Source organism: Sturnus vulgaris, chromosome 18 (genome assembly GCF_052056855.1).
Source record: "Sturnus vulgaris isolate bStuVul1 chromosome 18, bStuVul1.hap1, whole genome shotgun sequence".
NCBI classification, from domain to species: Eukaryota; Metazoa; Chordata; class Aves; order Passeriformes; family Sturnidae; genus Sturnus; species Sturnus vulgaris.
The window spans coordinates 2,389,522-2,404,456 of record NC_142260.1 but is presented as its reverse complement, the minus strand read 5'-3'; the positions used below and the strand labels follow the sequence as shown (position 1 = coordinate 2,404,456).

The 14,935-nt window shown below is 39.6% G+C and overlaps 1 protein-coding gene across 6 annotated transcripts in view; it reads right to left on the bottom strand.

Annotated features, from left to right (window-relative positions):
- The window catches only part of TUB (TUB bipartite transcription factor), a 135,522-nt gene that overhangs the window by 27,007 nt on the left and 93,580 nt on the right, over positions 1–14,935 (bottom strand). For 3 of the 6 annotated variants that reach the window (XM_088175679.1, XM_088175682.1, XM_088175681.1), the window contains exons 2-4: positions 14,468–14,519; positions 12,965–13,127; positions 868–1,002 (exon numbers count right to left, since the gene is read on the bottom strand). In XM_088175679.1, coding sequence (XP_088031805.1) covers positions 868–1,002; positions 12,965–13,127; positions 14,468–14,519 — 350 coding nt within the window. Of the gene's footprint in view, positions 1–867; positions 1,006–12,964; positions 13,128–14,467; positions 14,520–14,935 lie in introns of all 6 variants that reach the window. The other 3 variants (XM_088175678.1, XM_088175680.1, XM_088175683.1) reach the window with 2 other exon arrangements.

Here is a 14,935-nt window from a genome sequence, read left to right as displayed (position 1 = left end):
CAAGGCAGGAACACAGTCCAGGCAGCACAGTGCTACACTGGCCTTATTCAAGAACTGCAACTTACTGGAAAGTTATTTCATTTCATAAGTCATTCAGCACCAAATAAAAAAGTAACTGTATGTGGTACAACAGCCTCTCTTTTTCTGTGAGTGTACACACATATATATTAAATTTAAATTCTAGTAAAGTAGCTCATCACTTCTTCCACCTAGCTCAAACTGTAAATCTAAGAGTGGCAATGTAATTTCTACCAACCCTTTTGTCATTGCCAATAGTGCATTTTTTTCATCTACCTAATGGTACACAAAATCACTGCAGAAAAATTTTTATACTAACACCTCCCATTTGTCAGCCAGGTAACACTGAAGTAAAAACTTGAAAAACCCATTTGAGGATTTGATTTCAGTTCTGTTGACTTGATTTTCAAAATGTCCCATTAACCTCTAATTTTGTATAGTTTAAACCTCACTCAGAGTCTGGACAGAAGCAGCTGCAATTTAAGGCTGCTTCTCCAAACAAGATTAGTTTTAGATAATCTGAAGAAGCACACTCTTGTAAAATTGTTCTCTTTTTCTCACCACTGCAGGAAAACATCATCATCTTTCCTTCAGAACTTTCTTCCTCCTCTGCAATTTGAACAAGCACTCTCCTCTGGAAAAGTCTCCATTTACAAATTTTTCAACCCCAAAGCTGCACACGCCCAGACACGACCAAGTCACATACATTTTCCAACCTCAGAAAAACTTCAGGAAATTAGTTTTAGTCAATTTTCAGGTTTTCAAATAAATGATATAAAAAACAAGAGCGAGAGAACTGACAGCAAAATAATGAATTTAACATCTGACATGCAGCTGCATGCAGCTAACCTTTGTGTTTCCCTTTTTTCTCCTTTCTGGTGCTGCTGCTCTGACAGCTCGCAGCTGCTGCCTTGGTTTTTTTAGTTGGTTTCGGAGCTTGGGCGTCCACTACCACCTTTACATCTTCCTGTTCAGCCTCCTGCACTGCTTCAGAGATTCAGGGCACCCCACCAAAAAAAAAGAAAAGAAACAGAGAGAGAAGAGAGAAACAGAGAGACGAGAGAATGAATTGAGAACTTTGCAAAGGCATAAAAGAGAAAGCAAACATAGCAGAGTTTGGTATTTCAGACAATTCATGCAGTGAGGAGAGTCAAGTAAACCGGAATTTGCAAAGTTACAGTAAAAATCTGAAAGTGTTAGGTTAGCTGAGATATATTTCCTCATGTTCTTCTTCCTCCCAAGAATATATCAACTCCCAAATTTCAGTCCAAAAGTGACATCAGAATATTGCTGTGTAACTGAGCTATTGTAGGAAGCATTTTTCCTCATAGTAAAGCTCTGCCAGAATGATCATCAACAGTGGCAGCAGGAAGGCAGAAAAATTTTATTTTGACTTTGCAGCATCCATGCTTAAAGTTACATCCTAATTCTCTAAACAAGGAATCATCTGAAGGTTTCTTTCCAAGCACATCTTGCACAACTGTGTAACACAGCATGACAAGTAGACTGGCCATGCATTTTATGGTGAAACTACACCCAAGCTGAACTTAAAAACTCTTCCTACTTTGTAGCATACACAAATTAATTAATTCCTTGGAAGGGCTCTCTACAAATTATGCATGGCAAAAATTGTGAATGTCAGCATAACTCATGCAGTGTTCCTTGTTTTCAAAGTAAAAAGAGGCTTTATCATTTTCCTAAAAGCACAACACAATTTGAGGTCGATATTTGAGTCTCTGAAAGCAATGCACACTGTAGCTCTTTCCTCTGGCTAGACCAAACCTTGAAGTTAGATAAATACCACATTTGCCTTCGTGAAATGCATAAAGAAATTATCAAACTTCCCCTCACAAACTGCAGGTGGGCACCAAGAGATTTTGGGGTTGGCTGCTGGTCACTGGTAAGTGCTACACCCCACTGGCTTCATGTGTTTCTCTCCCTGGCACATGGGAGAAGAAACCCAAATTCTTTAAAAGGATAAAAATGTCCACTAAGGACCATTATTGGAAAGAATTGATTGCCCTAAAATTACTTTAAAAATATCCAGACAAACTTCTTAAACGCCTGAAAGACTAAATGATTCTCAATGACGTGTGGACTGACACTATTCTGTCTCTGAAGGGGAAAATTCTCCCTAAGCTTCTGGCCTGTGAAGCAACTTTCCTCTTCAGCAAATCCTTCAAGCACATGAATGGAAATAGAAACGCCAGGGAGATTCTCAGAGGAGAAAGATGAAACAGATTTAGTCATGTCTGTGTAGACTGCAGCTCCCAAACCCACTGCTACCCTCCCCAGCACAGCAATCTGTTAGGAGTAGCATTGCATTCACAACACAGCAGGCACCTCAGGCACTCAAGGAACACATGCTCCTTTTCCTCACTGCGTGGAGGAAGGGCTCCAGTTCTGCAGAGAATATACATTAAATTATTAGGAGAGACTTGAAGTCCAAAGAAACAGCTTGACACCGCCCAGTTTTTCATGCCTGTCCTTGTCAAACACTGTATTTGTACCTCAGTCTCTCTTTAAAAACTAGGCTGTGCTCTTTTAACTGTTTTGAAGATGATAATCCACGTTATAATTAAATTCAGGACTTTACAAATGGCCTCTATTAAATGGCCAGGCAGTTCCCTAAATCATTTTAAATCTGGCTGTATTCATTAGCTCAGAAGCACCATTTACTTGATCCACAGCAATGATCAATCAGCAAAGGATGAAACTTTCTGACATTATTAATTGCAAAGTTAAAGACTTACCTTCTCTATCTTGCCAGACATTCTTTGATCTTACAAGTAAAGCCCTGAAGTTTTTTGAGTTACTTTTGCCTCAAAACTTTGAGCAAGAGGTATTGGTTATAAGTTCAGTGAGGGAGCTCCAAAAGACAGAAAAGGGAATATTTCCATGGCTTTACTCTACGAGGCAGAGAACATGATTTCAGCCCAGAAGCCATTCTGAGCATACAGCTTGGCTGCTGTCTGTGGTAAATGGGCCTTTCAGACACAAGTGATGGAGGCTGCAAAATAAGATTTAAGTCATAGAAATAATGATACTGTGCCTTGGTTCATGAAAGGAATTGGCACAGAATGTCCTGTTTCTAAGGGATACATTTCTGAGCATTGCCATTACATTTAAAGTATACTACCTCTATAATAAATCCAAATTTAATCCCAGCATTCCATGTCCACCACAAAACCAGCTCATTCTTAGCTTTTAGCTATTTGGTAAATAGCAGACCTTGGCTAAGGCTCACCCACTCACTCATGTTTTCTCTAGTGTTGTCTCTGCAGATACCAGAGAAAGTTTTCTGTACAATTTCAGCTCAGGGCATATCCTTGCATTTAGTCAAGCTCCTGTCAAGAGGCCAGCCAGGATTTGGATCCTTGCAGCCTGCAAACCCAAAGGGACAGGTCTGTGAGCCTCCCCTGCTCAGCTGGTCCAGCAGGCTTGGATGTGGAGCAAAGTAAAAAAAAAAATCCTGTTTTCTGTTTCCAGTGCTTTCTCCTGCCCTTGGAGAAGGAGAACCATTTCTGTGACTCCTCTGCAGTGGTCATCAGCATGAGCAGCTTTGAAGTCCTTGAGCCAGCACTCCTTCCAGGCTGCTTTTGAGATGGAACACCGTGTTTATCCCCAGCCTCGTTGTCAGGGGATCAAATGTCTTCCCCTCTGCCCTCTACTGCATCTTCGGGTGATTATCTAACAGACTGACAAGAACTGCCCTTCTCAGCAGGATGGAAACCTTGAGGTGAACTCTAGCCTGCATTCTCCACAGGCTCTAGACAGCCCCATAAAACAATTCACAGTTCCCTGCAAGAAAGCCTGAGTAAGGAAAATGAGATAAAGTGGCTCCCTGAATAACATTCACTGATACAACAATATGATTGTGTCCTTTGCTGGACATCAAAAAGTTAAAAACAATGATAGGCAGCAGCAGAGGATAAATAAATTAAGAACCTTAAATGCAGCTATATGGGGATGACATTTCAAAGACTGTCACTCAAAAATGCATTAATTTCAGTACAACTACCCATTTAGGCAGCTTTAAAAATCCCTACTGCACCTACTAAGACATTATCTTAACAGTAGGAGACTAGATTTGAAATTCTATGCTGATACTCATATGCCCCACTCCAGATTATTAAAATCTTCGCTTAAAAAAACCAGAGATTTTCCTTTTCCATAAGAATTATATGTTTGTACTAGAATTTGCATTCTGACAAGAAAAAACTGGAGGAGCAAGTGTTTTAATGAGTCAGCATTCCAAAGAGAAAAATCCACTGGATGCTCAGACCTGGTATTTCATTCTAGTTTGAACTTAAAAAATTGTAAAAAATAATTTTGAGATAAATGCCAAGCTTACAAATAAAACAACTGCATGACTTCAATTTCAGTATTATTCATCCATGTTCATTAAATCAAGTACTGACTACTAAACTCAAAAGGGTATTAAAAAAAAAAGTATTTTTTGGGAGACAGAAAGGAGCAGAGATTACAACATTTTTTAGTTCAGGATCTGAGATGAAAAGAAAAGAACAGTCTGTTACCATAATACAGGTGAGTGTGGAAGGGCTTTGTCAAGGCAGACAAGGGCAGTGGCCCAGCTTTGCCTTGTGCCACCTAAGTCAGAAAAGGGGAAAAAAGAAACCTCTCCATGAACCAGTTCTGTGAAGGACAACACTCCAGGCTGCAGGGATAAAGCTACAATGCAGAGTCAAATAAAAGGATGCAGTTTGTAGGTATGTGAGTAAACCATGATGCAGACAACTCAAGTTGTTTTTCAATTCTGTAAATGACCCACATATATTTATATGAGTGAATGAAAATGTGAAGCATGTCTTTCCAGCTGGCCTTCACGATGAGAAGTTCACACAGGAAATAAGTTTCAAAGGAGCATGAACGAAAATGCAGATTTCTTTTTGCCATTTGTATGACCATGTTTCTTGGTATGAGTGCTTGCACACTCTTATGATCTTAGAGGAAGAAAAAAAAAAACAAATCTATGAATCATAACTCACCCATCTCTACCACATAAAAATGCCATGTGCTAAAAAAAGGTGCTTTTGATCAGTACATTATATGAAGAATTAAGTAAATGAAAAATCACAAAAAGAATAAACAATTCTAATATTGTGCAGTTTGTCTGGAAAACACTTTATGTAGAAAGAGGCTGAACCAGACAATGAGATATGTAAGGCAAATACTCTGTAAGGCAAACATTCATTGCATTTACCAACATCCTCCCAACAATAAAAGTGAAACCCAGAACGAGTACAAAGCAAAGAAAGATCAACTCCAGTTCAGTCAGGGTGTACCTCAACAAATCAATGTGAATTGGTTGTCTTTTTCCTGCCTGAGATGCCCTTGTGTTTCACTCTAAGAATGGCTTGTTGTTTTTCTTTGAGAAGTTCTAGCCTTAGTCAATCTCATTGCTTATGTGGGCTGTTGTTTATTATTAGTTTATTTAATCAACTTAGATTCTGAACTGGTCTAGTATTTCTACAATCATTTAAAAGCCATTGGAGCGTATCAGAAATATTCTGAAGATGGGCAAACCCATGATGTTTTACAGTGCAATGAAATATTTTTATTAGTTTTACATAGACCACACAAATAGTTAAATACAAGGACCTGAATTAGGACAAGGACTTTGGTGTGTTAGTTACAGTTTAATCACATGCAAGGATTTGATTCCTGCTTCAAAATGCTGATAATCCAAGACATGGCTCCTCCAGCTAGTAACTTACAGTCAGATTCCAGATTCCCAAAACCTTGTTGCCAATAAACTCCCTAAGGCTCCTGGCAGTTTATGCCTCTAACAGTGATGTGGTGACCAGGCTGATGCTGCAAACCTGAAAATACTCAGGAGTAAAATGGGATGGGTTTTTTAGTGCTCCAAAAAAAGGAACCAATGTACCTGGGAACTTGGTGCTGCTTAAGGACATTATTAAAAGCTCATTGGTCTAAGAGCTCCTCAGAGAGAACAGGGGAAGGAATTAAATAAAAGATTCTTCTTAACCCCCCACGTACCTGCTGCCTAATCCTGGGGAGGGGGAAGGCAAAGGAATCATGTGAAATGGAGACTTGATAGCAATGAACTTGACTTTGGGAGAGCGCACAACTAATAAGGAAAGCTAAAATGATCTGTGAAAAACCTGCCAGGAAGATTAAAGACAGCGATAAATTACATAATTACTTTGTGATAGTGGATGACGAGGCTCTAATTGTCCTGATGAGCCTCTCTGGGGGGTTCCACCCACAGCCTGTCCCTGGGCTTCCTGCCAGGGCTGTGCTGCAGGTGCTGCTTCCCCGCGGGTCACCTGGGAGCATCCTGGCACTATCCTGGCACTGGAGGTGATACAGGCACTGCAGCATCTCCTCCCCACCCGGGCTGGTGCCCTGCAGGGCTCTGGATCTTCCCTTGCCACGTCTGGGACTGCAGGGAATCCTGTTTCCATCCTTTGGGATGGGACTGTGCCTGCCAGGGCACCTCCTGTGCTCACCTTCACCTCCTGGCTCCTGAGACACTGCCCAGGACAGAAAACAGCTACAGATGAAAGTAAATACACTTTAAGTGGGACATTCAAGCAAAGAGAAAGAAGTTTCTCAAGCCATTTCCTCTGAACTTTCCTCTCAAATCGTTCAGTACCAAGAAGCACAAAAAGACCTGTGAAACACTTGCTGCCCACTGCCCTCTGCTCCTTGCTGCTGGGTTTGTTTGTTTGCTTTGGAAGTGCACCAGTGCAGTAAGGACTGCTGACAAATCAAAAAGATGCTTTAAAGATTAAGGTGAAGAGACTGCAGCTGAAATAAAGATTTCAGAATATATGCTTATTGGAAGTCAAGTATTTTGCCCACATGATGTTTGGAGAGCTGCCTGATCTCTCAGTATTAACAGCCCTTTGCAAAGAACATTCATTGCTATCTTCAAAAAATAAACTAATACCTACTCATTCCAAGGTCAGTGGAAAGCAGGGATGGAGAGACACTACTCTGATGAACAGGCAAATATATGATTTTTTTAAATGAATAGTTAACTGATGTCACCTTTTAAAGCTGACAGCTTCGGATACTCATCAGAAAACTCCCTCTCATCGTTCATGGTAAATAGCAGAATGACACGTCAAATTTAACAATCCAAAGCTATGAATTGTCATCAGAGGTCTGTCTAACACACCACACAACCATTACATCTAGATGGGCTGCCAAATGTCACAGGAGGAAAGTAAAAAAGTCATTCTGCCTTTTTACACATGGTTAATCTAAATCGCTAAATTGGAAGTTGCAATGAAAATTACTCTGGGAGTATCTAATTGAAAACATTTTTAATTTCAAGTCTTATAAAAAAAAAGCCACAGCTGCAACAAAATATGGCAATATTAATGAAAGCATATCTGGCACTCATTCAAATCTCTGCCTTCCTCAGTGCTATGAAAAGAAAAATCACTCCCCAATGGAAATTCACCATTTTTACAGAAGTAAAATCTCTGTAAAAATGAGCTTTCAGCATTTGCATTAAATGTAATTAAACAATGTAATTAAATTGTTGCAGTAATTGGTGTATCTCTGCATGCTATTTGGCTCCAGGAATGCTCAGTATTTGCAAACCAGACTGAAAAGAACTGTATTTGTAGCAGAATTTTGCAAGGTCAAATCAGGCTAAAACGTTTGTCCAGGTTTTCAACAAACTTCACAAAATAAGTTGAGTAGAAATACACGAAAACAAGCAAACAGGTGTAACTGTGACATATTAGAGAACGGCAAGAAAAATTTTAAAGAAACTTTAAAGAAACAGGTGGCAATATGTCCTTATGAAGGACACAGAATTGAAAATAAACCAGAACACATGAAGAGAAGACAATGTAAGTGATCTCTCCTACAAAGGAGGATTAGATTTCTTCTGGTGAATGAATGCCTTTGTTGTCTTTTATAGAGAACTTAAATTTAATAGCAATACAAAAGGTTGCTATTGGTTCTTAGGTGGCTGTTTATAATGATGAAACAGCAACTGAGCTGTGTTTGGTACTGAGAGAGAGAGAGGCTTTACTGGAAATAAGACCAACTAGAGCCATGGAACAGCATCATGGAAGTCAGTGGAAAGCTCCTATTCCTTGGAATGGCAGGCAGGTAAATGCAGAGCCTAAATGTACCTGACCTGCAGATGACTGTGCTAGCCCTGGCTGGGACTCCAGCTCAAACCAACCCCTTAGAGACCAAAGAGCCAAGGAGTTCTCATCTCAACTTGGCCTTTTCAGCCCAATTCATCTCAGCACCTGCAGAAAACTTCTGTTGCTATAAATTAATTAGGCCTTATGTCAACAACAAAAGGGCTTTTTAAAGATACACTGCATGCAAGTCATTTACAAGCTACAGTATCTGAAGACTTTTGTCTGTAGGTGAAATATGGGCACAAATGAGAAGAAATGTTCTGTGTGGAGACTTGTGCATGGTGGATTGTGCAGAGCCACTTCCTGACTGGAAGGGCATCCATCTCCTTGAAAGTCTCATGGCTCTCAGAGGAATTAGCAGGGAACATAAATACCATTTTGTCCTTCCAATGTGTCATTTCTCTGCCTTGAAGTCATCTAAGAAAAAAAATATGGCGTTTCTGGCAATACACAATTAACTCAAGTAGCAAAACGTGGTGTTCTACTCTATCTACCCACAGGTAGCTCACCAGGCCAATGCTCTATTCCAGAACAAGAATGACTGACTTTCTACTCCAAGCTCTGATAACTATCCTGGAATTAAATGAGTTTTTACTGCACAGTAGAGCTGCCCATGAGGGAACCACTGCAGCACAGATAATGGCATCAGAATAAGCAATGGCAGTGTATGAAGGAGAATTTCCCAGCACAGATAATGGCATCAGAATAAGCAATGGCAGTGTATGAAGGAGAATTTCCCAGCACAGAAAGCCCAGCATCTGAGAATTGCTGAGATGTTATCTCTGACCTACTTTGCTCAAAGTACCATAGACATATCTCCACACAGGCATCCAATTATTTATTGAAATCAACAAGTACTTTTGTGCCACACAGAATTAATACAAGCTAAAAAGGGAGAGTGGAGCAGGATGATAGGTGGAAAGAAGTGTTCTTTCTGTAGCATTTGCCAGCACAGGAATTGATTTCACAAACATGCTCATCCAAGCAGTGTAGCTCATTCAGCAGAGCATCAACTCCCATCAAAGAGTCATTCTTAACTTGGAACCAGCGTGCCCATAACAGCAACAAATGAACGGAAAGGAGCAGAATAGTTCTTTAGAAACAGCCCAGCTGTCTCATGCATCCCACACTGCCACATACAAATGTTTTCATTGAAGGGGGAAAAAAAAAAAAAAACCCATAAGCCCTGAAGCTCAATGCTACAATTAAAAATGGTCATCAATCCCCATGCAAACTGGGGAACTGAAGACATTATGCACATTCCCAGAGAAGGCCACACCAAAAAAAGGCCACTTCTAGATTCTTATAATATTTTCAAAAGCAACGTGCCTAACAAAGGATTTTACAAGGCAATAAAACATCCTGTTAGGTAATTAAATTCTTCTAAGCTGGCTCTTGCAAACTGCATGGTTTATTACAAGGAGAGCTGCCCCAAGGGATTAACAAATGTCGTGTTGAATATGAGAAACATTCTATTTCTTTGCTTCTCTGAAACCTTGTGAAACATTAAAAGGGTTTGAGAGACAAATTTAGAACAAACTGATTTAGGGAGAATAAATCCTAAGTATTCCAGTGAATGGAAGAAGGGTCAGTTTTACCTTAAGAGCACAGTTAATCACACTTATTAGTGGAGAAAGTCCACTCTGGTGCAAACTGGTGTAAAATTTAGCTCAGTTAGTGCATATATGAAATTTGTTACCAATTATGGGATGATAATGTCTTTTTCTCTGATTTGTGAAAATTAAAACCTTAATCAACTGACAGTATAGAGGGTTTAATAAACAGCAGCATCTCTCTACTATAAGATATTATATCTTAAAACAGCTCTGAATTTTGATAAACTCTTGAGAATAAGAGGAAAAAGAGAATTTCTATTTTGTCCGATTAAAAAATAAACTAAATGTTTGTGCTGAATCAATTTTTTTTTGGTTTAGACTGGAAGGAAATTTAGTTTAATCTTTAAAAATTACATCCCAGACCCTGAGAAACAGACAGTAAAGAGAAATATTACTAATGAAAAAAAATAATACTAAGTTTAAAAAATAATTCTCCATCTGAAACCACTTATGGTATCCTACTTGCTTGCAGAAACAAGATTTAAAAGGCCCATTATTACCAAAACCTCAACATTCAAACAATGTAATTTCCAGATTCTAACAGTAAATTCTGTAGCTGCAATCAGCTAAAAATTTCCATCTATTGTTAATCAGGAGGAAAGACTCTGAAATCTGCACTTCTCAGAGCAGAATTTATTAGTCCACTAAATACCCACCTCGTTCTTGTGGAAAAATAAGACCACCAAGTGAAAATAAAACAGCAGGGAGACAAAAAGAAGAGCACATGCAATAAAATTGACAGAAATTTGAGCTGAATGCTGGGTTCAGTTTTTGTTTGTATAAGAATAGAAAACTGGTTGGTCTTTTTTTTTTTTTTTTTTTAACAGAGTTAGATTCACAAAGGCATCTGAAGATTTAATGTGCAAACCCCAAAACCTGAGTGCCCTGCCACCTAACACCATTCCCAAGCAGACAGCTGCCAACTGCTTTCCCAATCAATATCAGCAGATTTCAGCTCCTGTCCCACAAACTCATCAATAATCAGGGAAGCAAACCTTTGGTTATTGAAGCTTATGAATCCCTTATGAATTCTATTCAACTCAATGATCTGCAAAACAAGAAAACTGGAAAATTACTGCTCTCTAAATGTCTTGGAGGTGTTATCAACCTGGAATGATATCAACAAGAGTGACATTTTGGACAAGGATTACCCAGGCTACCCCTTAGGAAATCCTGAGGAAAAGTATGCCACACCATCCTTAGAGGGCCAATAAGCATGGGCCATATAAAGACAGAACTAAATAATGCCTGGTTTCCTTAGGATTTATTTCTGATAATTAAGGTAATAATAATGATAATTTTTTCCCCTGTGGGTGTGACACCTGAAGTGACTGAGTCTCTACTGGATCCTGTAATCTTTAATAAAAAAGTGGAGACATCACACAAGTTTGAAATGTTTTTCTCTACCTGTTTTGATGGACTTTGCAGAGACACAGTATCTTTGAAATCACTACATTCAGTCCCAGCTGAACTTAGTTAATAGGTTTCAAATTTATCATTAAGAACTGTCAGACTTAAGCAAAATTACATGCAGAGGAATGCTCAGAGTAGAACCCATCAGCTTTACTTGGCAGGAACCAAGGGTGAAGACACTTAAATAGTCATGGCAGAAGGGAAAAGCTGTCTCTTTCCCAGGTCAGCACTGAAATGACAGCGAGGTACCTTGCTCCCTCCTGCTGGCCTACAATTGCAAGTTCTGATGGTTTTATATCCCCAAACACAAGTGAAGGATAGCAATGATTTCCTAACATACACAAAACAAGAGCCTTTTGTAGGAAATGGTAAAATAGAAACTTCCACAGATACTGAAGGGTTTGATTTGCAGCCTTAGAAGAAGCTTGGACTGATGTAAAAATAAAAGCACACAGACATTAAGCAGAAAAAATATAAACTTATATTTCTATAGTTATAAGGATAATATGCCTTAAGTAAGTAAGAAACTGCATTGGGACAGATGGTGAAAGGTTTGACAGTGTAGTAATTTAACTGCATAGAGTTTAGATGTTATCATAGAAGCATATGTGTGTACCTGTAGCAGTAGCCCATAGGATAAAAGTATATCAGAATTAAGTAAAGGTGATAGGTTAGAAAAACAAAATAAACTTTCTGGCAACTTTCCATTGGGTTAGAATGTTATATATTGCCTTGTAACAAAAACTTCTGACTACATTGAGCTACGGCCAACTTCTTGCTCCTCTAAAATCTCACAGCCTTTGAGGCTGATTTATATCTGAGTAATAAATTGGTTTTAGCCTGACAGTGGTCCCATCCCTTCATTAAGGTGTTGATAATAGTCTTTATTCTGACGAGCACAAAATTAGCACTGCACTAGGACTCTCAGCAAATATTCCTGCCAGAGGTGACATTCTGAACCATGACAGCCAAAGGTTGTTGGAGTCTGTAAATCAGAAGCCTCTCTGAATCCTTCAGAGAGAGATTAGAGTGCAGGGATTGAATGAAAACCTTTGGATGGATTGAAGCATATTAAGCCACTTGTACATAAAGTAGAGGTGCAAGTTTAAGTTTTAGAATAAGCAAGTAAGTAAGTTTAAATAAGTAAGAATATGTTTTAAGTGCTTTAAAGAGTAAAGGTCTTAGATACCAGTGTAGAAGAGCAAGTTCTAGTGAAGGTTGAAAAACATAGTCCTAGGTACTATTGTTGAACACAAATTTCCATATAGGCTCCAAGAACATAGTTTTAGACATAATAAAACTATAGTAAGAATATTGCTTACATTTTTTAGATAGAACAAGACAGACCACATGGGCAGTTTATACATAACCTGGCAGGCTAAGAAACTAGAATTCTAACAGCTTAAGAAGAAATGGTTCAGGTTGGTGTTTTTAGCTTATTGGGTAATTTGTGCATAAGAATCTGTGCACTGGGGAGAGACTCGCTCTTGTTCTCTCACTTTTCTTCTCAACACCATCAACACCCAAGAAGAAGAGAGGGGCTGCAGCAGCAACATGGGCCCTCCCAGGGCCTCGACAGGAGCAGCTTCTGCTTCTAATTGGGACTTTACTCACTGAGGACTCTTCGCCAAAAACTTTTAACACGGACTTTAACGCTCGTGACTCTTTGCCTTTCGTGACTGACGTTTACAATGAACAACTTTACAGCAACTAGCAGCTGTTTGGCCCTTTTAAAGAGAACAACCTGACATTCTGTACCATGGTAGATGGTGCTGCTGTTGCTGTTGAGATAAGATTCAACCAGCGGGGCTTGCTCCTCCGAATGCTTCGTCCTGCGCGTCCTCGCCCGGCCGTCCACGTTGGACTGAACCATCAGTGGCTCCTGGCGTTTCTTCTTCTGCTTCTGTTCCAGCAGTGCTCTCTGCAGAAAACACAGAGAAAAGCATCTCTAACTGGGCTCCAAACAGCAGCAACCTGCGATGGAAAACAAGGGTCAGCTTTGCAGCATCCCCAGATTTACAGCGGCGGCAGCCGGCAAGCGGGAGATTGGGATGTTGGGTTACTGGAAATGTTTCCAAAAAAACCACAAACCAACCCACTGCTGAAACATCTTCTGCAGAAAACGGCCAATAATTAAAATACATCTTTCTGAGCGGCCCACCAGCTGTCAGAGCTTGCTTGGAAATAACCCCTGGGAAAACAACAGTGTGAGAATACTGGCTGTGAAGAAATGGGAGGGTAAGCAAGGGCATGAGGCAGAGATGCCAATTTCAGTTTCTGTAAATTAAAAGCAGGTAATTGCAAACTAGAATCGAGTGATAATAGTGGACACAAGCCTAATTTAACAGCTATAATGGATGAACTTTAATTAAACACTTAAATTTCTCAGCTAGACCTGCTGAAAACCAAAACTTTTGGCATCTAGTAGCACCATAGGGACGTTATTTGAGTTCTCTTCCACAACCTCAGAGAACTGAACTGTTAATTTTACTTATCTATTACCTTACCATTTCCTTGCTTGAGTACAGTATTATTTTAGCTTCCAGAAAGGAGATGGAATAAAACTGAGGCATAAAAATGGACAGTGAACTCTTTCAGCTCCCTAAGTTGTGTTAACACCTCAACGTGACTCCAACATAATCAGAGTTAATACAGGATTGTGGCATAAATAGCACTTGAATTTGAAAATGAGACCCTGGTAGACATGCAAGCTGGTGAAATAGTGGCAATAGAAAAGGATAAAATTAAATTCACAAGGTTTAACTGTAGAAATGACAACTTTTTTGAGAAGGGGACCACAGAAATCAAAGTAAAAGCAGAAACCTCAACTCCCATTAAAACTTGATGACACAATTCCCTCAGATTTCATGCGTGGGGATGGGACTCCCTTGCACAAGTCCTGAAGGAATGCAGTCAGAAAACAGGCAACATAGCACACAGTGCCCCAAGGTTACAGCCACAAGAGCTAAATCCACTGAATAAAAACGTTGTGGTTAACCTCTGGTGTGGCTGTTCCATAGTGGGGTAACAAATACATTGTACATCAGCTTAAAACAAGGCCAAGGCAGCTGGAATCACTCAAACCACAGCCAGAAGACAAATTTTCATGGAAGTCAGACTTGTGAGTTAACTTCCACCTCCACAGATCTCTCTTCTGCATCCCCCAGTCAGAGGATGGAATTTTCTATCAATTATCAGTGTTTTCATTACTCCAGGATTCAGACTTTAGGGAGAAAGAAGGTCCTTCCTCCAAAATCTTACCTGTCTGTCAAGCTTCTGCTGACGCAGGCTGCTCCCTTCATCATCCAGAACACTGCAAAGACAAAGAGTACAAAATTGGAACACATTTATCACTCAAAACAACACCTAGCAGCACCCAGTGGAGGGAACTCTCACAGGAGCTATGCATACAAAACTCCCACTATGTTCCATGGAAGTTTGCCTGCCCTAGCTGAAAAAAATTGGTTTCAGAGGATTTAACTGCAGTCCACAAAAAATTAAAAAACTCTGGCTCACACAAACTTCAATAAAAATGTATAATCAGGCAGCTCAAAAAGAAATGCAAAATCCACTATCTGCAGCTTGGTTTCTTTGCCACTCTCTTCTAATGCAAAACACCAATGTATACAGCACTGAAACTGAAAATTTGCATGTAAAGCCTAGAAAAAGGGAGGAGTGTAAGTGAACTGCTTGGCAACTCAGCAGTATTGAAAATTATGGTAGCAAAAT